Genomic DNA, 27,638 nt, shown 5'->3' on the forward strand with positions numbered 1-27,638 from the left:
CTTGAAAATTGCAGCTACGAGGAGAGATTGGATAGGCTGAGGTTGTTTTCCTTGGAGCAGAGGAGGCTGAGGGGAGACTTGATTGAGATGTACAAAATTATGAGGGGCCTAGATAGAGTAGACAAGAAGTACCTGTTTCCCGTAGCAGAGAGTTCAAGAACTAGAGGACATAGATTTAAGATGATTGGCGGAAGGATTAGAGGGGACATGAGGAAAAACTTTTTTACCCAGAGGGTGGTGGGTGTATGGAATTCGCTGCCCGAATTGGTGATAGAGGCAAGGACCCTCAACGCTTTTAAAAAGTACCTGGAACTGCACCTAAAGTGCTGTTAGCTGCAGGGCTACGGACCTGGTGCTGGAAGGTGGGATTAGAATGGGCACCTGGTTGTTCTTTGAGCCGGTGTGGACACGATGGGCCGAATGGCCCCCTTCTGTGCTGTATCTTTTCTATGGTTCTAAAAAAAAACTTGCTGTGCCACCTAACTTAGTTCAGTCAGAGTGCCCACAGATTAGTGCTGACTAGAAAAGAGAAGACTGTGGGGTGACCTGAAAGAGGCCTTTAAGATTATGAAAGGGTTCGATAGGGTAGACGTAGAGAAAATGTTTCCACTTGTGGGGGAGACCAGAACTAGGGGCCATAAATATAAGGTAGTCACTAATAAATCCAGTAGGGAAATTCAGGAGAAACTTCTTTACCCAGAGAGTGGTAAGAATGTGGAACTCGCTACCACAAGAAGTAATTGAGGCAAATAGCATAGATGCATTTCAGGGGAAGCTAGACAAGCAGATGAGAGAGAAAGAAATAGAAGGATATGCAGATAGGGTTAGATGAAGTAGGGAGAGCGGGGCTCATGTGGAGCATAAACACCAGCATTGACCAGTTGGGCCGAATGGCTTGTTTCTGTGCTGTGCATTCGATGTAATTCTATATACATCACAAAATGTCAGAATGCCCCCAGATTACCCTGGCAGCACAGTTTATCTCCAGTAAAAGCAGAGCGCTGTGCACTACAGCAGTATGTTGTCTCCATTTTCCACTCCATCAACAGATAAAGCAAGATGTTGAATTCCATGTTGATTTCTGTTGGGAATTGGTTTCCACTTTGGTGTAGGTGCCGACTGCAAGAGTGTTGCAAGAAGCCGTCTTTTCTCTTTGTTTATGTTTTGCTTATTTAAGGTGAGGGATGTCATTGCCGGGAAATGGAGGACTTTCCATCGTTTGCATCAAGCACTCCCAGGTCAGCTGTAGCACTCAGATATCAAGTGAGCCTGCATCCCCTTTGCCCCCAACAATGTTCCTCAGCCCCAGCCCCAGAAGAGCACCCCCTACTGTACAGTGTGTCATTTTTATATTTCTTACACAAGCCATCCCTGTGCCAGCAGTGGCTCAGTGGTAACACTCTCACCTCTGAGTCAGAAGGTTGTGGATTCAAAGTCCCACTCCAGAGACTTGAGCACAAAATGCAGGCTGACACTCCAGTGCAGTAGTGAGGGAGTGCTGCACTGTTGGCAGTGCCATCTTTCGGATGAGATGTTAAATTAAGGCCCTGTCTGCCTTCAACCAATGCCTAAAAACAGATTATCTGGTCATTATCTTATTGCTGTTAGTGGGACCTTGCTGTGTGCAAATTGGCTGCCGCATTTCCTATATCATAACAGTGACTACACTTCAAAAGTATTTCATTGGCTGTAAAGTGCTTTGGGACATTCTGAGGTTGTGAAATGTGCTATATAAATTAAAGTTCTTTCTTTTCTGAGTTTGATTGTCAATTTAGTGTTAATAAATGCTCAATCACGGGCAGTCCTGTGGTCCCAGGCCCACCAGAAAATAGGTTGAGACCTCCCAAATCTGTTTCTTATAGGACCCTTACAACTGGCAGACCAGGGACCAGAAATACATCCCAAAATGTTGGCAAATTCTAGTCTCCAGTGCAATATTTCCTCCATCTAAAATTGACGCAACAACCACATCATGTATTTATATATACAAAACATCCTAAGGCACTTCACAGAGTAGTAATATGAGAAATGCACATATGGAGGCCATTTGGCCTGCTGCATTGGTGCTGGCTCCCTGAAAAGGGCAGAGAAAAGGGACTAAGTGCACCATCATTGTGGCAGTTTAGGCAGGGAAGTGATGGGAAGCCTTTGGTGAGTGTACTACCCATTTAGACCCATTTCACTGCCCTTTCCCCATACCCTTTTAATTTTTTCTTTTTGAATAGAGCAGGAGGGAGCAGAGCAGGGCCTAGAAAGGCTGAAGGCAGAATGAGAGCTGGGGGTCCAGGTCCAGAGTGGAGGCCAAAGTGTGCAGAAACGTGATTGCAGAGGAAAATCTTTAATCACATGTACTTAACCAGGTTATCAGTGTTGGAGATTCAGGCATAGTAAGGAAGCATTATCAGGGTAAGGGAAAGGGAGGGAGAGGAGGTGACCAATATTACAGAGGGCCTAAGCAGAGTTAGAGGAAGCCTTCAGTAAAGAAGACCGACTGCAGCATCCCAATTGATTCCCCAGAGGAGATTAGCTGACTCAGCACATATTGGGAATCAAACCTGCTAACAAACACAAGCTCATCCTTCTTTGGCCATCACTGCTTTTATGATGGGTCCCAGATATGCTTGCTGCAGCTGTTTCTATAGAATTGTTAGAAGATGGCCAACAAAGGAACATCCCAAATACGTAACACTGGCCATGTTGTTACCCATGAGACCAGCAGGGCAGCTATTGGTTTTCTACATTGTTTCCTTCACACTTCACTCTGGAACATGAACTGTAACTTTTAGTGCCAGGTTACGGCTGATAGTACAATAGTACTTTCCTGGGCATTGCTCACTTGTGGTGTTTCTCAAGTATTTGAACCCCCATGTCTGATATGGGAAAGAAAGCTGAAGAGAATGAAACATTGGCTGCATCTCACAGCCACATTCTACAGATCAACAGATTTCTCATAGGTAATAATAGTTTTGAGTATCTCAAGTATGTCTGTTGATGGGGAGACCAGTGTATGGAATATAATTTGTCAAAACCCACGAGCTCCACCACTCAGAAGGACAAGGGCAGCGGGTGCATGGGAACACCATCACCTCCAAGTTCCCCTCACACCATCCCGACTTGGACATATATCGGCCATTCCTTCATTGTCATTGGGTCAAAATCCTGGAACTCCCTACCGAACAGCACTGTGGGAGAACCTTCACCACACGGACTGCAGCGGTTCAAGAAGAACAAGCATAGAAACATAGAAAATAGGAACAGGAGTAGGCCATTTGGCCCTTCGAGCCTGCTCCACCATTCTTTATGATCATGGCTGATCCTCTATCTCAATACCATATTCTCGCTCTCTCCCCATACCCCTTGATGCCTTTTGTGTCTAGAAATCTATCTAGCTCCTTCTTAAATATATATATAAAAAGAAGGCCCACCACCATCTCAAGGACAACTAGGGATGGGCAACAAATGCCGGCTTTTCCAGTGATGCCCACATCCCAAGAATGAATATTTAAAAAATCACCTTTTATCTGTGGAACAGAAGAGTTGATCAGCACCTGCCTTTTAAAGACAGTACTGTTGAGAAGGCGCATGGCTTTAAGTTCTGTGAAAGCAGCACATGGCTTGTAATGAACTTTTCTGTTGAAACCCAAGTTTCCTGAAACAGAATCTGGATTGACAGAACGTAATATCTTTGTAGTCACTTCTATCCCGAAGGAAAGATCCACCGCCAAGCACCATTTGGATCAAAGTCAACAATCTGTAGCTCAGCAAAGTCAGGCTGTTATTCTTAGTCATTCATCTCCTCTCTGCCTGGACTTCTTCTCGTGCCCTCTTGTCATCGCAGCGTGTTTCCCATTCAATGAACTATGTCTATTGGTACACGACGTAGAGGAAGGTGAATAACCTGAATTGAGAGCCCCGAGCAGAACTAAATCACTTGACCGGGTTATGTAACATTGAGTATTAGATATCTTCTTTCTCCCCCCACACCCTTGCCCCACGGGTTCCCCATCATCATCTTCAAGAAAACTGTGACACCAGGTCTCAGGTTTTCACCATTGACATCTGGCTTCCAATAGGGTGCCTGAAGGAATGGAATTTCTGAAGGTTTTTTTTTCCCCAGATATACCAAAAGTGAATTAACAAATGCGTTTTGTAAAACATGCTTTGCTGAGTGAAAATCCTGCATCAACAATTAAAGGTTTGATCGAACCGGGCAAGGCTAGTTAAACAGCTCCCGAGGAGTTTAACAGTCGACTTCTGGATTGAAAGACAGAGTACGGAGTTATGAGCAGGAATCCTCATGCTGAGGCATCAACGAATCAAACAGAGAAGATAGACACCTTTACTGTGATCCAGGTGGGGAAAGGACAAAGGAATGGGTCCAAGTGAATAACTCTTTTAGAGAACCAGCACAGGTACAGTGGGTCAAATGGCCTCCTGCGCTGTCAAATTCTATGATGCTGCGAGAGGTGCAAGTTGTTGTAGACAGTATGAGGTTGGGCTGCGACGCCCTCCACAGTCAAGTAGTCTTCCAACACCTATAGAGTGGGCTCACAAATAAAGAATGACTGCTTGGATGAGGTACCAGAAGAGAACAGTACACCATTACAAATTAGAAACTGGAGGGGGCAGGAGAAAATAAAATCAATATCTCCAGTTTAGAGTGCACTGTGGAAGTGACATTTTTAATACTGATTTAATAAACATTCTATTATTGAGGCAATTTCGCATTTTAAAGTGATGAATATTTTAGGGTTTAAAAGGTTGCTAAGTGCTCATTATCAGTTCTATCTCATTGATATCACCTTCTGATAATTTCACGAAAGATGCGGTCTTAGTTTATATTTGATGATAATTTTTCTTAAAAGGGAACTTTATCATTCCAAATTACCACACAATCCTAAGAAGCGAGATCTGAATATATATAAAATATATATGAAATGATTCTGTGTCTTCACCTTCTCTCCTGAAGGTGCCAACTGTTACTGGAGTGCTGGGCAAAAGGGGACTGGTCATTCACTACTTGCCCATGTGGCTATTCTTCACTGTGCGCCTAGATAGTGAGTGTGAGCACAACCACACTGGGGGGAGGGGAGAGGCGGGGAGGGGAGGAGCGGAACAAACCCAATCCTGTCCACGTGCAATCTCCGTGGCTAGGTTATGACTTGGGGGCCAGTTTTCCTCTCCTTGCCCCAGCGGTGCCAAGGCCAGTCCTAAGATCAGCTAACTCAGCCGAGACCAGGGATTGAAGTCAAGATTTCAGCTACTCACTGGATTAACCCCCTCAACCAACAGGGACCTCTAGATCTGACTTTCTAATGTTGTAATGCTCGAATTTTTGGTTGAAATACATGACAGTGGAACAATCCCCCTCTCCCCCCACCCAGTGCCATTTCAAATAACACATCCCTGGCTCATTAGCAGATGGAGAGAGCCAAGTCCACTACTGTGTAAACTTGGTGAAGTACATCACTGCACACGGGGTAAATGTCAGCAGTTCCTTATCAGAAACATCAATTAAAATGGAACATTTTAATCTCTCCAGCCTGTCACCCTCTAAACCTTAACATCAGCTCTGCAGCTAGCGACAGAACTGACTTTTTTTATGCGTTCATGGGATGTGGGCATTGCTGGCAAGGCCAGCATTTATTGCCCATCCCTAATTGCCCTTGCTGAAACTTTGCTGAGAGTCTATCTGTATTGGCGTTTAAATCCATCTTGATCTCACATCGAATCACAGCATTAGAGTCATAGAGTCATAGAGTTATACAGCACGGATAGAGGCCCGTCGGCCCATCGTGTCCGCGCCGGCCATCAAGCCCAGTCTAATCTAATCCCATATTCCAGCATTTGGTCCGTAGCCTTGTATGCTATGGCATTTCAAGTGCTCATCCAAATGCTTCTTGAATGTTGTGAGGGTTCCTGCCTCCACAACCCTCTCAGGCAGTGAGTTCCAGACTCCAACCACCCTCTGGGTGAAAAAGTTCTTTCTCAAATCCCCTCTAAACCTCCCGCCTTTTACCTTGAATCTATGCCCCCTTGTTATAGAACCCTCAACGAAGGGAAAAAGCTCCTTCGTATCCATCCTATCTATGCCCCTCATAATTTTGTACACCTCAATCATGTCCCCCCTCAGCCTCCTCTGCTCCAAGGAAAACAAACCCAATCTTCCCAGTCTCTCTTCATAGCTGAAGCGCTCCAGCCCTGGTAACATCCTGGTGAATCTCCTCTGCACCCTCTCCAAAGCGATCACATCCTTCCTGTAGTGCGGCGACCAGAACTGCACACAGTACTCCAGCTGTGGCCTAACCAGTGTTTTATACAGCTCCATCATAACCTCCTTGCTCTTATATTCTATGCCTCGGCTAATAAAGGCAAGTATCCCATATGCCTTCTTTACCACCTTATCTACCTGTTCCGCCGCCTTCAGGGATCTGTGAACTTACACACCAAGATCCCTCTGACCCTCTGTCTTGCCTAGGGTCTTCCCATTCATTGTGTATTCCCTTGCCTTGTTAGTCCCTCCAAAGTGCATCACCTCGCACTTTTCCGGGTTAAATTCCATTTGCCACTGTTCCGCCCATCTGACCAACCCATCTATATCGTCCTGCAGACTGAGGCTATCCTCCTTGCTATTTACCACCCTACCAATTTTTGTGTCATCAGCGAACTTACTGATCATACCTTTTACATTCATATCCAAGTCATTAATGTAGACCACAAACAGCAAGGGCCCCAGCACAGATCCCTGTGGTACCCCACTGGCCACAGGCTTCTGTTTCCCCGCACAAAGTAACTTACAGCCGAGTTTGCAGGTTTTCACAGAGAAACGGAGAGAATCGGAGAAAACCTTCCCAAAGCACTCCTTTAAAAAAAAATCCTGGAGAATCCCATAATAAAAACAGAATTTGACTAATCCAGTCACCAAAAAATCAATGGGACTATTTTTTTATAAAATGAATGAAATTGCATAATTCCTAAAACATTGGTGAAAATCGCAGAGTCCCATGTGATAAAAAAGGAATTTGACTTATTCAGTCACTCCAAGATGGTGACCCTGTTTATAACCCCTCTTTAAAATCGAGAGACAGGACCAGGCAGAATCGCCATCATACCCTAGCTGTAATACTGTGTGCAATATTTACCAAGACTGAACCAGATATATACTTTCCCCTCAAGCTATCACTTAACCACTAAATACAGAAGACTTCTTAACACACGTCTAAGTTGATGTGATGAAACAGCAATTTTTATTCTTCTCCAATCTCGAAGCCACCAATTTCTGGTGATGTTCCACAGTTCCCCCCCTTTACCCACGAACCCATCCTCCATGCACGAATCTAAACAGTAAAAGTTAGCAGGCTGCTTCTCTGCGGAGGACATCATTAGGCGAGCCCAATCCTGCCCTTACCCGACATTCGCACACATGCTTTTTCCAGCAGGAATTATCGGATAATGATGAGAGGTGGGAAGGGCAGCCGAAGCCCTATCGTTGTGTCCCCAATTGCCATCCCAGCACAGCTCTGTTACATTAGGGCAGACCGAGAATGGAGCCTGCGACCTTCTGGTCTTCATGACTTGGTGCTACATTGGGTGCCGTGTTCACTCACCAAGTCATTGGACCCGTGGAGCGGTAACTTAAAGAGGAGTGCTCAACTGTCAGATATAACAGAGAAACTACCAATGCTTAAAGTCTGCAATAGGAAATGCTAGTCCGCCGGGTGGGAAAAATATAGAATTACATAGAATTTACAGCATAGAAAAAGGCCATTCGGCCCAACTGGTGTGTGCCGGTGTTTATGCTCCACACGAGCATCCTCCCATCTTACTTCATCTAACACTATCAGTATATACTTATACATAAACATAATTTAATAGGACAAAGTCAGCATGGCTTTACGAAGGGGAAGTCACGTCTGACAAATTTGCTTGAGTTCTTTGAGGATATAACGTACAGAGTGGATAAAGGGGAACCAGTGGATGTAATGTATTTAGACTTCCAGAAGGCATCGACAAGGTGCCACATAAAAGATTATTGCTCAAGATAAAGAATCACTGGATTGGGGGTAATATTCTGGCATGGCTGGAGGATTGGTTATCTAACAGGAAGCAGAGAGTTGGGATAAATGGTTCATTCTCGGACTGGCAACCAGTAGCCAGTGGTGTTCCGCAGGGGTCGGTGCTGGGTCCCCAACTCTTTACAATCTATATTAACGATTTGGAGGAGGGGACCGAGTGTAACATATCAAAGTTTGCAGATGATACAAAGATGGGAGGGAAAGTAGAGAGTGAGGAGGACATAAAAAACCTACAAGGGGATATAGACAGGCTGGGTGAGTGGGCGGAGATTTGGCAGATGCAATACAATATTGGAAAATGTGAGGTTGTGCACTTTGGCAGGAAAAATCGGAGAGCAAGTTATTATCTCAATGGCGAGAAACTGGAAAGTACTGCAGTACAAAGGGATCTGGGGGTCCTAGTGCAAGAAAATCAAAAGGTTAGTATGCAGGTGCAGCAGGTGATCAAGAAGGCCAATGGAATGTTGGCTTTTATTGCTAGGGGGATAGAATATAAAAACAGGGAGGTATTGCTGCAGTTATATAAGGTATTAGTGAGACCGCACCTGGAATACTGCATACAGTTTTGGTGTCCATACTTAAGAAAAGACATACTTGCTCTCGAGGCAGTACAAAGAAGGTTCACTCGGTTAATCCCGGGGATGAGGGGGCGGACATATGAGGAGAGGTTGAGTAGATTGGGACTCTACTCATTGGAGTTCAGAAGAATGAGAGGCGATCTTATTGAAACATATAAGATTGTGAAGGGGCTTGATCGGGTGGATGCGGTAAGGATGTTCCCAAGGATGGGTGAAACTAGAACGAGGGGGCATAATCTTAGAATTAGGGGCTGCTCTTTCAAAACTGAGATGAGGAGAAACTTCTTCACTCAGAGGGTGGTAGGTCTGTGGAATTTGCTGCCCCAGGAAGCTGTGGAAGCTACATCATTAAATAAATTTAAAACAGAAATAGACAGTTTCCTAGAAGTAAAGGAAATTAGGGGTTACGGGGAGCGGGCAGGAAATTGGACATGAATTTAGATTTGAGGTTAGGACCAGATCAGCCATGATCTGATTGAATGGCGGAGCAGGCTCGAGGGGCCGATTGGCCTACTCCTGCTCCTATTTCTTATGTTCTTATGTCCTTTCTCCCTCAAGTGTTTATCTAGCTTCCCTATAAATGCATCTAAGCTATTCGCCTCAACTACTCCATGTGGTAGAAAGTTCCACATTCTAACTACTCTGAGTAGAGAAGTTTCTCCTGAATTCCTATTGGATTTATTAGTGACTATCTTATATTAATGACCCCTAGTTTTGGACTCCCCCACAAGTGGAAACATCTCTATGTCTACCCTTTTGGAACCCCTTCGTAATTTTAAAGACCTCTATTTTCTAGGTTAAGGTTTCAAGTGGAGACCCTTCATCAGAACTCTTTATGGGTGTCTATCCTGACATGTTAACCTGTCTTTTTTTCTTTGCAGATGATGATGGGCCTGCTGTGCATTTCCAACATTTCCCGTTTTGCAGATCTGTCCATTCAAGCGTGCCAACTTTCCCAGCAGGGTGACTGCTCACGGTGTTGCACTGTGCAAAGTGTGCAGTTGTGCTCACAAGTGCTTGTGTTTTACAGAGACGCAGAGATTTCCTGCAGCTCATGCTTGATGCCCGCGGAGCCACCAATTACACCACCGTGGAGAAGTTCGACATCGTCAATTCCGATGGTCACGTCGAGGAGTCACCCAAGACACAGAATGCAAAGTATGCGGCCACGACAAACCCACCCAAGGTCCAGAAGAGGGTCCTCACTCTGGATAAAATCTTGGGGCAGGCGTTCATTTTCTTTGCAGCAGGATATGAAACCACCAGCAATACTCTGGCCTTCACTTCTTACCTGCTTGCCGTCCATCCCGAGAGCCAGGAGTTGCTGCTGAAGGAAGTGGATGAATTCCTCGAGACTCAGGTAAGTTTGACTTTTAGGTCAGACTTTTAGCTGCTTCAAATCCCTCCATGACCTCACCCCTCCCTGTCTCCGTCACCTCCTCCAGTCCTACAACCCCCCCCCCCCCCACCACCGAGAACTCTGCGCTCCTCCAATTCTGTCCTCTTGTGCATCCCTGATTTTAATCGCTTCACCATTGTTGGCCGTGCCTTCTGCTGCCTAGGCCCAAAGCTCTGAAATTCCCTCCCTAAACCTCTTCGTCTCTCTACCTCTCTCCCCTCCTTTAGGACGCTTCTTAAAACCTACCTCTTTGACCAAGCTTTTGGTCACCTGTCCTAATATCTCCTTATATGGCTCAGTGTCAAATTTTGTCTGATTACGCTCCTGTTAACTGCCTTGGGACATTTTTCTACGTTAAAGGCACCATATAAATGCAAGTTGTTGCTGCTGTGTTGGATTTTGGTTTCCACTTCCCCCCTTCTGTTCTGAAGAAGCCGACCCTGGCTGAGGTACTGTTTCACGGGCGTCGACAGCCTTCCAGTACCTCATCCAAGTGCCCATTCTTCAGTTGTGAACCTAAGCAGTGACCGTCAGGAGGCTATTTAACCCAGCGGTGGCAGTGCCCGTCCCAGTTTGGCATCTCCCAGCTCCTCAACCTGCATTACACTGAAAGTCCTCTGCTCCAACCAACTCTACTTCTCTGAGTCCCAAATTGCTATTGGTTTTTGCTATTTACTTATAAATAATAATGTAAAATCAAAATATTGTATAATAAATGACAGAATGTATGATTTCAAACTGTATTCAGTCTTCACGGTCTGATCCAATTATCCCACGCCCTTTAACCCAGCCTCACCTGAAGACCACGCTTAGCCTTGACTGCCCATGCGCAGTCTCACAGGATATCAACTAGCAGTAATATAAAATCAAACTATCATATAAAAATAAGGATAAAATATGTGACTTTAAAATGGAGACTGAATCTTTACACCGTGGTCAAGTTACCCCCCCCCATAACCTCGCTTCATCTGAAGACTACAACTAGTCTCGATTCCCCTGTATGCAACAGCACGGGAGATTGACTAATAGGTTCTTTATCAATAAAGTGTCTAATTAGATGTTTGCTGTGTCTCAATGGCAGCACTCTTGCCTCTGTGTTGTGGGTTCAAGCCTCACTCCAGAGACTTGAGCACGTAATCTAGGCTGACACTCCAGTGCAGTACTGAGGGAGTGCTGCACTGTCAGAGGTGCCGTCTTTCGGATGAGACGTTAAACCGAGGCCCTGTCTGCCTTTTAGGTGGATATAAAAGATTCCATGGCGCTAATCGAAGAAGAGCAGGGGTGTTTTCTCCGGTGTCCTGGCCAATATTTATCTCCCAACCAACATCACCAAAAACAGATTATCTGGTCATCATCACATTGCTGTTTGTGGGATCTTGTTGTGCGCAAATTGGCTGCTGCATTTCCCTACATTACAACAGTGACCACATTTCAAATAGTACTTCATTGGCTGTGAAGTGCTTTGTAACATCCTGAGGTCATGAAAGGCGTATATAAATACGTCTTTCTTCCTAACTGGAGGGAGCTCTACAGATATGTACTCTAGCGGTGCCAGTTAAAAAGGTGGCACTTTGAGAAGTCTGCCAGTATATACTTCCCAAATTGTGTTTTTCTTACTGTTACAAGTAGTTCACACAACAACTTGCATTTATATTGCACCTTTAACATAGTAAAACGTCCCAAGGCGCTTCACAGGAGCGTTATCAGACAAGATTTGACACCGAGCCACATAAGGAGACATTAGGACAGGTGATCAAAAGCTTGGGCAAAGAGGTAGGTTTTAAGGAGCGTCTTAAAGGAGAAGAGAGAAGTAGAGAGGCGGAGAGGTTTAGGGAGGGAATTCCAGAGCTTAGGGTCCTAGGCAGCTGAAGGCATGGCCGTCAATGACGAGGTGAAGGGAGTGTGGGGATGGACAAGAGGCCAGGATTGGAGTAATCAGCACTGTCTGTTGCATGTTACATATTGTTGTTTGTTTATTACTTACCTCCTGCAGTATTGTACATCTGCCCCCGGGCTTGCTGCATACCTCCACAGGTCTTTCCTTCCTCATATAGTCTTCTAAGGTTTAAAGCCCATGCTTGTCATCACTTAAAGATTGCTTCTTGATTTAGCTCATCTTCCCTTCTACTCTTTTCAGCCTCAGTGGCATCCTGCACCAAGCGTCTTGTCCCTTCAACATGGAATTATCAATTTAAGAATTGCTGAATGGCTACTGAAACCCAAGTGATGGACTGGCCTCCTGTAACCAGTTCCACATCTGGTACTATTAAAATATTGAACCAAATTACTATTTTGGAACTCTTATCTAAAAGCAAACAACACATCTTGGTAACAGAAATAATTCTCTTGCTGAAATTCACTTAAGATATTTGTTTTATTGTCCCAGTACCATTGGAGTGATGATTAACAAAAAAAAGCTACAGCCATTCAGACCAGAAGGTCGCAGTTTCACCTCCTAGTTTCTGATGAGGTAGCTAATCTCAGGTGGGGAACCTGTTGATGTACTATGGGGAGAAGAGAGGTGAGGGGAAAGAAAAGAATCAGCCAGAGCTTCAGCGCTTGATCGCTATATAATAGTGCACATGTGCAGATGTTGGTCACGCACAGGATCATGCTCAGCTATGATGCCCTCTGCAGTTGAATAGCCTGCTGACAATCACCATTTAGCTCAGTTCCTTGAGGGCCCAGAGGGCTGTCCTTGCCTGTGAAACCTTAATCCTAGCAGGAGTCAGCATTCTTTAGGAGGAGGAAATGAAGAGAATATATTAAAAATCTCCCCCCTCCCCCCCAGAAAATAAGAAAGTAAGTGTCAAGGCAAAGAATAGAGAGAAATCTTTCTTTGGACAGTAACCAAATGTCTTCATATGCAGCATATCATCAATGATTACTCACAGTAATGCCACTTTAATAACGTACTATCTTTGCCTTGGGAAATTTGGTATCTGGAAAGACCACTCTTCAATCCTCGAGGTCTGGCTCAATTAGAGCCCCGAGAGCTTGGAGCTTTGGAGCTTTTGTATCTAAAAGTAATTGGAAGTTAATCTGATGATGGGGGTAGGGTTGCCAACCCTCCAGGATTGACCTAGAGCCTCCAGGAATTAAAGATTAATCCCCTGGACACGGCTGCTACCAACCCAGGAGAAAAATTACAGGGGTATTAAAAAAAATGTGCATTTTTTTCATTTTCGTTGAACATTTTTGTTTTAGTTATAAAAATGTTGGAAATGGGATAAAAGGCTGTTTGTCTGGGTGGGGTGGTTGAAGGCGGGAGGTCATTTGAGGAAACCTCCAGGGATATGTCGAACCAGAGTTGGTAACCCTAGATGGGGGTGGGGGGGAAGGAGGGGAGTGGGGTGGTCATAAACATTCCATTTTAGCAGATGAGACACTTTAGAAAATTATCTTCCAATGAACGGCATAGATTTGTTTTTAGTGACTTGGACGTTCATTTCAATTCAGGTTGATTCAGCAGACTTCCTTGCAATAATATATGACGGCAGCTATTAATGTCTCTGGGTGTGACACGTATTTAGAGTTAACATGCAAGCTTACAACAGCTGAGTGGTAATTGGATAATGGAATGCATCAGAGATAGCAGCTCTTTAATTTTCAGAGGGAAACGAGTTTGGAGCCAGACTCAGTGAAGCAGTTAAGAGAGACAAGGGGTAGAATCAAATACCAGGGGAACACAAACTAACAATTGTGAGTAAGAAGGGACATGTGTTAGGCACAAAGAGTAGGAAGTTACAGGGATGGTCACTGAGGTGGGTTTACTTAGGTACGTTTCTGGAGAGAGAGGAGAGTTTAAATTCTCATCCTCGTGTTCAAATCTCTCCATGGCCTCGCCCCTCCCTAACTCTGTAACCTCTCCATCCCTACAACCCTCCAAGAATTCTGCGTTCCTCCAATTCTGGCCTCTTGTGCATGCCGGACTTCCTTCGCTTCACCATTGGTGGCCGTGCCTTCAGCCGTCTTGGCCCTAAGCTCTGGAATTCCCTAAAATGGAATAACCTCTCTGCCTCTCTCTCTGCTCCTTTAAGACACTCCTTAAAACCTATCGCTTTGACAAAACTTTTAGTCACCCCCTCCTAATATCTCATTCTTTGGCTCGGTGTCAATTTTTGTCTGATTACACTCCTGTGAAGCGCCCTGGAATGTTTTCCTACCGTTAAAGGGTGTATATAATTGCAAGTTGTAGTTGAGAGTGAGGGATCACGACAGAAGGCAGGTAATTGGAGATTGAGCTATCAAAAAGGGACAGGTTTATGGCCGCTGCCCTTAAAAATCCCTATAAATTTCACCCGTCTCCAAGCGTTCAGAAAGAGGAAACTCCATCCCAAGTGTATCAGTGCATCAATAAGCAAATAATTTGGAGTGCATGCAAAACAAAATACCCGAAACCAAGACTTCATAAAGGAATAGAATTTCATTTAGTACCTTTACCTGTTATGCCCTTTATAAAGTGGCATACAGCAACAATCCCTGAGAGCAGATTGGGAGCATCACTCTGCAATACCAACCCCTGTCCATTCAGTTATTCCAATATAATACCTCTTTTAAAACAGTACTGAAGTACTGTCTGCTAAACTCTGAACAGAACTTGCAATAAGAAATATAAAGCAGGGCAGCATCAAGAAGACCAAGCGGTTTCATACTGGGATAATTCAGGTTAGTGGCTTGAGATCAACTGGCAAACCTAGTTTGGAAAATATCTCACCAGATCAGTGAATAGCATTCACCTCTGCCGAGGCAGCCTACTCCAGAGTCCCTTACTCGTATCAAGCTAACGCCTTTCAACTCAGGCAGGCCCCATTTCAACTTTTATTTTCGGTTCTGTCAAATGGACCGGAACCCGTAGACAATGTTTTGAAGAAGGAGGAATCCCTGTCGTTTTCTTACTTTGGAGCCTACCATGAGCAACCTTTCATATTGCAAATGAAGAACTTGTTTTGACATCACCTTTTCCTCTAATTTCCCACACCGCCTTCTCCCTTCTCTCCTGAAGATGCCATGTGTTGTTCCAAGGGCACTAGCACCTCACTTGAGTGGCCATTCTTCAACATGTAAACCTAGACAATTGAAAATTCAGCATGGACACGGTTATCACCATTAAAGCCCAGTCCCACCCTGACCCAATGTCAATGAACGAGCACTTCCAGCAGGAGCCAATCGGTACCAAACAGGAGCAATCAATCCGGCTAATTTCTCCCCTCCCCAGATCAGAGACACTGAGGACACCTGAAGCAACCACACCACTGTCCGGGCCGAGATCAGCAAGCTCAGACCATGAGCTGAAATCTCACCGCATTGCGTTGCTCATTACTCCATGCAGTGTCCACTCACTAAGTACACTGCTTCCTGAAAGAGGCCGTCTTGTCTCAGCAGTCATTTGGGTCGATTTGGACACTGCACAGAAACTCATGGAACTGTAATCGTAATGACTGTTACCAATGTGTCTTCTTCCTTCTGATTGGAATAGCTTTGTAGAATGGTTGCCACTAGTAAACAACATGCACTGATCCCATCCTCACCTACAGGCACCTTGGGGTAAATTTTAACCCCCAAGAACGGGTGGGTTGGGGGCAGGTGGGCAGAAAAAATATTTTGTTTTCAGTGTGGGAGCGCATCCCGGCTCCAACGCGCCTATGTCGGGGTTTGACCCAGACTCGTTAGGATGCGCGCGCACTTCTGACACCCGGAAGTCCTGCCAGCACTTAAAGCCGGCAGGTCGATATTTAAAGGGCCAATTTAGGTATTTAAACCATTTAATCCGATTAACTTTTTGTGTATTGAGTTACACAAGCCATTTTAACTTCTCTGAAACACGCCATGGAAACAGAGGCAAGTTGCAGCCGACCCTCATTTGGACCTTAAAGCAGTGATTGACACGTGTGAATGAAAGGTGAGTTTTTGCAGCAGGGCAATCAGTTCTCTCAGACAAACCTTTGGCTGGGAGTTCTTTGTGTTCAGTCTGAGATTTCTTTGTTCACACTCAGATTTCTTGTGTTCAGACATATTTACCTACATTTTGGACCCCCTCAAACTGACATCATCAGGATGGGGAGCACAGTGGATTTATTCCACAGTGTTTCTAAGGAGGAGGCACATCACCATCTGCAGCAGGCAAGACATGCAGTTCAGGGAGCTGCAGCTGCACAAGACAGAGATGCGCCACAAGGACCTGCAGAAGAGCAGTGAGGGGACCAACAGAAGGGCCGAGGTGGCAGGAGGCACTACCCGCGTGAGAGGGTTTAGAGGCAGAGGCTGAGGTTCCTGGACCTCTCTGAGGAGCAGCGCCTACACAGGCTCAGATTGAGTCGGCAGGTGGTCGCAGACATCTGCACGCTCCTTCATGCAGAGCTGCTCCCGGCTGGGCCTGGTGGCCACGCATTGTCTGTCGCCACTGCCCTCAATTTCTTCAGCCCTAGATCCTTCCAGGGCGCCAAAGGTGACATCTCCAGGATCTCTCAGTCGTTTGCACATAAGTGTGGATTCTCTTGTATATTTCTGTGACCACTGTACATGCACTACAACTTCTCCAGATATGCAAACCAAACAGATGACAATTAGACAAACAGAGAGAGCTATTCCTGATAGCTGAGCTAGTATAGGAAGCTTGCAGTTGAGTCACTCAGAACAGTAGGTCTTCCAAGTTTGATTCCCAGGGTCACCTGGGGAACTGGTTGGGATGCTACAGCTAGCCTCAGCATCCCTAGGATTAGCCTGGTTCCCACTCTTGATTGTTATTCAGCTGGATAGGGAGAGAGGGCAGGATCGGACTGAAGAATGGCTACTTGGGTGAGGTATCCAAGGGAGGCCAGAACCTGTGGGACCAGATGCCAGCAGGACTCAGTACCTTCGAGAGTCGGGGGGTGGGAGGGTGCGGGGATGAGGGCAGGGTGAACTACTTAAAAACATTTCATACTTCCCTATACTGGAGAGGCAGCAGATCAGGATGGGTGTCTGAGCAGTCAGAGTCTGTTATCACCAACCCCAATCCAGTCTCATTGTACCTCCAAACAATGAACATCTTCACAAACATGCTACACCTGCCCTCTGCAGAGTTTGCTGTTCTCCAAGGCCAGTAATAAAGTAGCACTCCATGGCACACATTCATGGATCCACAAGTCCAACCTGCGGCATTGGTGATTGAAGTATAAATCATACCGTCCAACATTCGGAATGGCTACTACAACCAGCTGTTACATACAGGGGGATGGAAGGAAACCGGCAACAACTCAGGCAAGTAATGAATTCGCCAGTTCCACCACCTTCTCGAGGGCAATTAGGGATGGGCAATAAATGCTGGCCTTGCCAGCGACGCCCACATCCCGTGAACGAATAAAAAAAAAAGCCTGCAAACCCAGATAGACAAGTATCCTGAAAAACTAACGTGGCAATTGAAAAACGTTTGACAAAGAAGTTGCGATTTTCAATTTGAAAATGCAATTACTCCCCCATTGTTTCAACTGAGCTTTACATAGAATCTGCAGCACATTCGTCCCAATTGGTCTATGTCAGTGATTATACTTCACATGAGCCTCCTTCCACTCTAATTCCTCTTCCAACCCTGCCCCCGTATCCCTCTATTCCCTTCTCCCTCAAGTATGCATCAAACCTTCCCTTAAATACATCAATGCTATCTCATTCTCACCACTCTCTGTGTAAAGAAATTGGTCTGAAATTCTTCATTTGATCTGTTGGTGGCTTTCTTATATTTATGCCCCCTTGTTCTGGTCTTTCCCACACGTGAAAACAATTTCTCCATATCCACCCTATCGAACCCCTTCATAATTTTAAAGACATCTATTGGGTCTCGTCTCAGCCTTAGTCTCTCAGATGAGAAATTACCAATTTGCTTCCCTGTCCGTGTTGAGGAAGATGGAAAAGTGTTAAGCTTTAGAACTATTATTCCAGATTAGGACAAGTATCATGGTATTTTACATTTTTTTGACTGTATCATTTTGCTAAGTGTTTACTTCCCAAATGTCTTCCTTTTAAAGATATTTTGAATCCCTCTCCCCTAGTGAAATTCCTCTCAGAGGAATAGCTGAAATTTGAAACCTTACTCACCGTGTTGGGATTCATACAGATCTACCAGATAGTCTGTGCGCACTTGTATACGTGTTTCAAAACATTACCAACGCCTTGCATCGATTTCTCACTAGTAATCAACATGGTACTGATATTTCTAACAGGCTGCAAAAGTTGTTACTACTGTTGATAGCTGGAGTATCTCTGGCAGCTCGTAAACAGGATATTACACTGAACGTCTAATTAAATTATCAAGAAATATAAAAAAACAAAATTAAATTATCAAGGAATATAAAAAGAAATAAATGCACATCCATGCATAGTAAAAGAAGTTAGGGAAGAGATAGCAGAGGCACTATTACACATATAGAAAAATTCATTAGAAAAGGGAATATTGCCAGAGGACTGGCGGACAGCTAATGTGATTCCTATATTGAAAAGGGAGACAGAACAAGTCCAGGGAACAATAGACCAATTAGCTTGACGTCAGTGGTAGGAAAGATAATGGAATCTTTGCTCAAAGATGTAATAGAAAAACATCTAGAAACTGAAAATATAATAAAGAATAGTCAGCACGGATTTCAAAAGAGAAGGTCATGCCTGACCAACCTTAGTGAATTCTTTGAAGAAGTAACAGAAAAAATAGACAAGGGTAATGCAGTAGATGTAATATATTTTCAAAAGACCTTCGATAAGGTACCACATAGTAGACACATGACTAAGGTCAGAGCATGTGGAGTCAGGGGACAAGTAGCAGAATGGATGGTAAGCTGGTTACAAAACAGAAAACAGAGAGTAGGGGTTACAGGTAGTTACTCAGACTGGCAAAAGGTGGGAAGTGATGTTCCACAATAGATCGGTGCTGGGACCACTGTTGTTCACCATTTACATAAACGATTTGGACTCTGGAATCGGAAGTACAATTTCAAAATTTGTGGACAACCCCAAATTGGGGGGTTTAGTTAATACTGAGGAGGAGTACGACAAAATACAGGAAGATATTAATAAACTTGCAGAATGGGCATGTAATTGGCAAATGAATTTTGATATAGATAAGTGTGAGGTGGTACATTTTGGCAGGAAGAATAAGGAGGCCGCATACTCCTTGGAAAATAAGAGTCTAAATGGGGTAGAGGAGCAGAGCAATCTGGGGGTACAGATACACAAATCACTAAAAGTGGCGATAGAGGTTAATAAGAGCCATAAAAAAAGCAAACAAAGCACCGGGGTCCATTTCTAGAGGGATAGAATTGAAAAGCAGAGAAGTTACGTTCAACTTGTATAGAGCCTTACTTAGACCACACTTGGAGTATTGGGAACAGTTCTGGTCTCCATATTATAAAAAGGATATAGAGGCACTGGAGAAGGTGCAAAAAAGATTTACTAGGATGATACCAGAACTGAGAGGTTATATCTATCAGGAAAGATTGAACATGCTGGAACACTTTTTTTTAGAAAAGAGAAGACTGAGGGGTAACCTGATAGAGGTCTTTAAGATTATGAAAGCATTTGATAGGGTAGATGTAGAGAAGATGTTTCCACTTGCAGGAGAGACCAGAACTAGGGGCCATTATTATAAGATAGTCACTAATAAATCCAATAGGGAATTCAGGAAAAACTTCTTTATCCAGAGAGAAACTAATGTGGCAGGGGGATGGGAACCAATGCAGGAAGTCAGTGGGAAGTAAAGTGGTGACAGAAACAAAAGGCAGTAAGGGAGAGTGTACAAAACATGACCGGACAGATGGTGTGAGAAAGCAGGGCAAAGACCAAGGGAAGTCTAGATTAAACTGCATTTATTTCAATGCAAGAAGTCTGATGGGCAAGGCAGATGAACTCAGGGCATGGATGGGTACATGGGACTGAGATGTTATAGCTATTACTGAAACATGGCTAAGGGAGGGGCAGGACTGGCAGCTCAATGTTCCAGGGTACAGATGCTATAGGAAAGATAGAGCAGGAGGTAAGAGAGGAGGGGGAGTTGCGTTCTTGATTAGGGAGAACATCACGTCAGTAGTGAGAGGATATATCCGAGGGTTCGCCCACTGAGTCGATATGGGTAGAACTGAAAAATAAGATGTGATTGTACTACAGACCCCCAAATAGTCAATGGGAAATTGAGGAGCAAATATGTAAGGAGATTACAGACAGCTGCAAGAAAAATAGGGTGGTAATAGTAGGGGACTTTAACTTTCCCAACATTGACTGGGACAGCCATAGCATTAGGGGCTTGGATGGAGAGAAATTGGTTGAGTGTATTCAGGAGGAATTTCTCATTCAGTATGTGGATGGCCCGACTAGAGAGGGGGCAAAACTTGACCTCCTCTTGGGAAATAAGGAAGGGCAGGTGACAGAAGTGTTAGTGAGGGATCACTTTGGGACCAGTGATCATAATTCCATTAGTTTTAAGATAGCTATGGAGAATGATAGGTCTGGCCCAAAAGTTAAAATTCTAAATTGGGGAAAGGCCAATTTTGATGGTATTAGACAGGAACTTTCAGAAGTTGATTGGGAGAGTCTGTTGGCAGGCAAAGGGACGTCTGGTAAGTGGGAGGCTTTCAAAAGTGTGTTAACCAGAGTTCAGGGTAAGCACATTCCTTATAAAGTGAAGGGCAAGGCTGGTAGAAGTAGGGAACCTTGGATGACTCGGGAGATTGTTGCCCTAGTCAAAAAGAAGAAGGAGGCATATGACATGCATTGGCAGCTGGGATCAAGTGGATCCCTTGAAGAGTATAGAGATTGCCGGAGTAGAGTTAAGAGAGAAATCAGGAGGGCAAAAAGGGGACATGAGATTGCTTTGGCAGATAAGGCAAAGGAGAATCCAAAGAGCTTCTACAAATACATAAAGGGCAAAAGAGTAACTAGGGAGAGAGTAGGGCCTCTTAAGGATCAACAAGGTCATCTATGTGCGGAACCACAAGAGATGGGTGAGATCCTAAATGAATATTTCACATTGGTATTTATGGTTGAGAAAGGCATGGATGTTAGGGAACTTGGGGAAATAAATAGTGATGTCTTGAGGAGTGTACATATTACAGAGAGGGAGGTGCTGGAAGTCTTAACGCGCATCAAGGTAGATAAATCTCCGGGACCTGATGAAATGTATCCCAGGACGTTATGGGAGGTTAGGGAGGAAATTGCAGGTCCCCTAGCAGAGATATTTGAATCATCGACAGCTACAGGTGAGGTGCCTGAAGATTGGAGGGTAGCAAATGTTGTGCCTTTGTTTAAGAAGGGCAGCAGGGAAAAGCCTGGGAACTACAGACACCGGTGAGCCTGACATCTGTAGTGGGTAAGTTGTTAGAGGGTATTCTGAGAGACAGGATCTACAGGCATTTGGAGAGGCAGGGACTAATTAGGAACAGTCAGCATGGTTTTGTGAGAGGAAAATCATGTCTCACGAATTTGATTGAGTTTTTTGAAGGGCTAACCAAGAAGATAGATGAGGGATGTGCAGTAGACGTGGTCTACATGGACTTTAGCAAAGCCTTTGACAAGGTACCGCATGGTAGGTTGTTACATAAGGTTAAATCTCATGGGATCCAAGGTGAAGTAGCCAATTGGATACAAAATTGGATTGACGACAGAAGACAGAGGGTTGTTGTAGAGGGTTGTTTTTCAAACTGGAGGCCTGTGACCAGCGGTGTGCCTCAGGGATTGGTGCTGGGTCCGCTGTTATTTGTTATTTATATTAATGATTTGGATGAGAATTTAGGAGGCATGGTTAGTAAGTTTGCAGATGACACCAAGATTGGTGGCATTGTGGACAGTGAAGAAGGTTATCTAGGATTGCAACGGGATCTTGATAAATTGGGTCAGTGGGTCGATGAATGGCAGATGGAGTTTAATTTAGATAAATGTGAGGTGATGCATTTTGGTAGATCGAATTGGGCCAGGACCTACTCCGTTAATGGTAGGGCGTTGGGGAGAGTTATAGAACAAAGAGATCTAGGAGTACAGGTTCATAACTCCTTGAAAGTGGAGTCACAGGTGGATAGGGTGGTGAAGAAGGCATTCGGCATGCTTGGTTTCATTGGTCAGAACATTGAATACAGGAGTTGGGATGTCTTGTTGAAGTTGTACAAGACATTAGTAAGGCCACACTTGGAATACTGTGTACAGTTCTGGTCACCCTATTATAGAAAGGATATTATTAAACTAGAAAGAGTGCAGAAAAGATTTACTAGGATGCTACCGGGACTTGATGGTTTGACTTATAGGGAGAGGTTGGATAGACTGAGACTTTTTTCCCTGGAGAGTAGGAGGTTTAGGGGTGATCTTATAGAAGTCTATAAAATAATGAGGGGCATAGATAAGGTAGATAGTCAAAATCTTTTCTCAAAGGTCTATAACAAGGGGGCATAGATTTAAGGTGAGAGGGGAGAGATACAAAAGGGTCCAGAAGGGCAATTTTTTCACTCAAAGGGTGGTGAGTGTCTGGAACGAGCTGCCAGAGGCAGTAGTAGAGGCGGGTACAATTTTGTCTTTTAAAAAGCATTTGGACAGTTACATGGGTAAGATGGGTATAGAGGGATATGGGCCAAGTGCAGGCAATTGGGACTAGCTTAGTGGTATAAACTGGGCGACATGGACATGTTGGGCCGAAGGGCCTGTTTCCATGTTGTAAACTTCTATGATTCTATGGTTAGAATGTGGAACTCGCTACCACAAGGAGTGATCGAGGCGACTAATATAGATGCATTTAAGGGGAAGCTAGATAAGCAGGTGAGAGAGAAAGAAATAGAAGGATATGCTGATAGGGTTAGATGAAGTACGGTGGGAGGAGGCTCGTGTACAGCATAAACACTGGCATGGACCTGTTGGGCCGAATGGCCTGCTTCTGTGCTGTACATTCTGTGTAATTCTATGTAATGTTGGATTGGAAGCTGCTTAATTAGAAAGCATCTCGTTAAACTGGAATTTAACCTCTTAAATTGTAAATCAATTCTGACAATTTGTTCCCCAATTATTTCCTGTGACTGTGCTGCTTCTTGCAGGAGTATAGTTCCTCAGCTACCTATTGCCCTCCAATAGCTCAGCAAAGTGGCCATTCTTCATACATGAGGCTGAACGGTGACTGTTGGCTTGCTGCTGGATCATGCAGGACATCACAGTGAGTGTTGGTGTCCTCCATCATCAAACACCAGGCCAACACTCACTGTGGTGTCCTCCATCATCAGACACCAGGCCAACACTCACTGTGGTGTCCTCCGTTATCAGACACCAGGCCAACACTCACTGTGGTGTCCTCCGTTATCAGACACCAGGCCAACACTCACTGTGGTGTCCTCCGTTATCAGACACCAGGCCAACACTCACTGTGGTGTCCTCCATCATCAGACACCAGGCCAACACTCACTGTGGTGTCCTCCATCATCAGACACCAGGCCAACACTCACTGTGGTGTCCTCCATTATCAGACACCAGGCCAACACTCTCTGTGATATCCTCCATCATCAGACACCAGGCCAACACTCTCTGTGATATCCTCCATCATCAAACACCAGGCCAATACTCACTGTGGAGTCCTCCATCATCAAACAGCCCAATCTTGTCCTCAGCCATGGTACAAATGAGTGCACTTTCCAGCAGGAATCATTGGATTATTTCCTCTGCCTCTAATCTTGGGGTGGATTGAGACTAGTTATAGTACCCTGACTCCTGCCCCATCTGAGACTATCCAAGTCAGTACAGAGCAGGCATCAAATCCAAGACTTTCTGGTCTATATAGCCTAGTACCACTGACCCACTAAGCAATCAGGGGAGCTATCACTTTTAACATTTATTTTTAAGGAATTTTTCTTTTCAAGGTGAGGAATGTTAGTGCTGGGGAATGGAACACTCTTTCCAAATCGGGCACTCAGTGACAGCAGCAAGCAGTAATACAGTTAGATGCTGAATAAAGCTTTGCCACAACAATATTCTCATTCCTACTGCATCAGTGTGACCTTTTTCTATTTCTGTTTCCTACACCAGCCATCCTGGACATAACAGCACATGAGGAGGCCACTCAGCTCATCATGCCTGTCCCAGTGCTATCTGTTCAACTGGAGCTCTCAACTCTAATCCCATATCCCTACTCTTTCCTTAATCCTGTTCTATTCTACCTTTAAAAATAATTATCCAGTTCTCCTTTAAATGATATTATATTCTCCTCTTCAACAGCCACTTTTGGTAAAGCTGTTTGTGTTCTAATAACCCTCTGTGTGGAAAAACAATTCTGTGTTCTGCTTCTGATTATCCTGAGTCAAACAATTTTTCAAACCAGTAGAAATAATATTTAACTATTCACCTTCTCTAAGCTTTTCAGTACCTTGAAAATCTTTATCAAATCTCCCCTTAACCTTCTCTAGTCCAAAGGAATGAGGCCCAGGCCCCAACAACCTGCAGGCCGCAATCCCGGCAACCATCACATTGCGTCGGTCAGTGGGAGGACACCTTACTTGCATTGGTGCCACACCACAATGGGCACATCGCTGGTGCCCGCCAGCCATTGAGCGGTGCTCAGCCCAATCCCCCACCACCCCATTCAGCTCCCTGTGTAAAGGGGTTGATCCAGAATTATTTCTTTAAAAAAAATCCTTTCTTCAGGGGTTCAGGCCAGTTCTGGCGTCATTGGCCACGTGAGGGGGTGAGTGGAGGTTCCGTCCCTTAGAAGGCCAAACTGGGAACTCCTAGAGTCAGCAAGGGCCCAATGTATCTGGGACTCCACCCTTTTCTGGTTCTTGTGAAAACTCCAACCTTTTGAGGCTTTCTTCACAACTATAAATGCTCATTCTCGTGAATCTTCACTGTACCCTTTCCATAGCTCTAATATCCTTCCTATAACGAGGTGCTAGAACTTCACACAATACTTCACTGTGGCCTAATCAGTGAATTTTACAAATTCAACTTCCTTGCTTTATCTTCATTGCTCCCATGTAAAAACACAGAAACCCACTTGTCTTCTTAATGGTCTTTAATTGCACACCCAACATGAAAGATCTACCTCCCCTAGATCTCTTCTGCTCTTCTCACCTATCTGAGTGAAATTGCTAATTTATGTCACATTAGGGTCACCTTCCGTACCCCCATGCTCACAAGAAACCGGTTGGAGACTGCCCAAACTCATTTCATTTGAGACTCTCGCAGAGTGTAAGAGAGACTTTAATCCAATGAATCTGTCAAGATTTTGAACCCAGGTAGATGGGGTGAGTGGCCAGTGGTTAACTCATTCTTCCACGATGTCCCTACTAGGCTATTTATTTCAACCTATTAAACTTGGATCAGTCTTTTCATCCAAACAACAATAATGAGAAGCCAGACCAACGCAACTGTGTGTAAATATAGTGAATACATTAACAAAAACAGACTGACTTTACAGTGAGCATTATCAATGATATTTTCATCTGATCATCCAGAAACATGGCTCAGAATGCACTGCACATCAGATGCACATCATTTATTCATGTGCATCTGCTGGCCTCTAGTCACTACTATTAATGCTCGATTGGAGAGCACAAAATCCATTGAGGATCTCACCTGGTGTGTTTATATTGTGACTTACAAAGGGACTATTCCCTTTTTAATTGTTTCAGTTCCCGATCTTCAGCTGCTTTCGTTGTACAAATTCAACACTTCGACCAGCTTGTCCAGTCTCCACATACCGTAAATCGAGTGTATCCGAGGGCTCCGGCATAGGGTTGGAGTCATTGTGTCTCTTCCTTTAATAGAACAGTTCCTAGCATCCCAGTCATTGTGTCTCTTCCTTTAATAGAACAGTTCCTAGCATCCCAGTGCTCAGTTTCTCAGGGGCTTTCTTGTTTAAAACCCCTCCCATTTTCAGCACCAGTCAGCTTCCATTGGTCCTGCCATTGGAGTAAATGAATGTTTGCAGTTAACATATTGTGCTAAGTTGCTCACCAGCGCCTTGATTTGATTTACTGTCTCTTTCAGTACCAAGTCCTGATTGAAAAAAATGCACAGATTGAAGCAAAAGAGAGATACCAAAAAGCAGCTGTAAAATGATAATATAATTGTGGTTTGACAAATAAATGCAAGCTCTTGGTTTGATGAGAAGGAACTTTTAAGTTACAATGTCTTGGCCTTCTGAAAATTGACATGTTGGAAACTGCCTTTCCACATCTAAGTGACCTGATAAAGACAAATGATTTGAAAGAAATTTGGGCCCTAAATATGGCCTCAGGCTGTAACTCAACATATCCCTGAAATGCTTATCTTGTAACATATTGCAAGCAACACAAATCCTTTTTTTCCCCAGCAACTTTATAAATCTGTTTCATTGAACACTAAAAACCTAAGTTACTGAGGTACCGTGCCAAGTGCAAGGCTAGCTGATTGGGATCTAGATTCATGCATGGAGCAGAAAGGTGAGAAAAGGCCATCAGGCCCATTAGGAACTTAGGAATTGCAAGACGAAAAAAGACCAAGGTCCACCGAGTTCCCCTTCTACCATCCTGGTAGCCGCTATGATACTACGATAATGGAGTTGTTGACTAATCATGGCAATCAATCTCTATCAATTAGTCTACAACAGACCCAGACATGAGGTGAGGAAAACCCCCAGTGGTGGAGAGCTTTGGGAACCAGAGGTCCAAAGTCACCTGTTGCTCCCAAACATGTTACACTTACCACATGTCATGTCTCAAGTTACTCATATACTGAATCCCAAAATGTTATTTTCTGAAAGAAATCTTATCTAATGGTCATTCTCTCCATTAGACGATTCCCTACCTTCCCTAACTGCCAGTAATGCTAACTCACAGGGGAGGCAAAACAACAAGGAATAAAAAACTTTTGGCCAATCTGAAGAAAAAATCTAGGAAATTCCTCCCTGACTCTAGAAGGCAATGGCCCACTTGGCCATTGTTAGTGTGCGAGGGTCCACAGACTGTTTGACTGTGAGGGGACTGAGCCCAATATTGTCCTCACCCGATGTCCAAACCCACGCACTGTCCAAGAGGAATCATTGGATAGTGATCAGGAGAAGGACCCCTGGCAGAATTCCTTCTCCCCCCTCAGCCCATGGGCAAAGAACCCAGCGTTTGCCCCCAGCTGAGATCAGATAACTCAGCACAAATCAGCTATTGAACGGGGCAGTTCTGGGTTAGTACTACACCAGGTAATGAATGTCCTTACAACTAGGCCATAAGGGAGACTAGAGTTTTGTTTGAATATTTTATCAGAGGTTCAGGCTTAGATATCGAATGCCTCAAGTTGCATTGAATATAGGTTCTTGTGGAATAATGATATCATGTTTCAAGATTTTCGGCGATTTAACCTAGGGGGAATTTTGGCTAATTTATATTAAGAAGTTGCTATCAAGTTAAATTTGGCTCATTAGGGGCTAAATTCTCAGAACATACGTATTCTGGGTATGTGAATTAGAGCCAGTGAAAGCATCTACCCAGGATGGTGATTCTCTCATACCACATCAGGCTGAATGAGGTTCATTAACACATTCCAGAGATGAAATTGGGTATAATATGTTGGATTGGCCTCATTCATTTGAGCTAATGAGGAATCGTAGGAGGCCAGACAATGTGTTTGCCA

General features: G+C 44.3%; 1 protein-coding gene across 3 annotated transcripts in view; it reads left to right on the forward strand.

Moving 5' to 3' along the window:
* Window positions 1-27,638, forward strand: part of tbxas1 (thromboxane A synthase 1 (platelet)) — a 177,049-nt gene that overhangs the window by 132,977 nt on the left and 16,434 nt on the right. For all 3 annotated transcript variants that reach the window (XM_067999917.1, XM_067999919.1, XM_067999918.1), the window contains exon 10: window positions 9,684-10,013. In XM_067999917.1, coding sequence (XP_067856018.1) covers window positions 9,684-10,013 — 330 coding nt within the window. The remainder of the gene's footprint in view (window positions 1-9,683; window positions 10,014-27,638) is intronic.

Source organism: Heptranchias perlo, chromosome 18 (genome assembly GCF_035084215.1).
Source record: "Heptranchias perlo isolate sHepPer1 chromosome 18, sHepPer1.hap1, whole genome shotgun sequence".
Taxonomy (NCBI): domain Eukaryota; kingdom Metazoa; phylum Chordata; class Chondrichthyes; order Hexanchiformes; family Hexanchidae; genus Heptranchias; species Heptranchias perlo.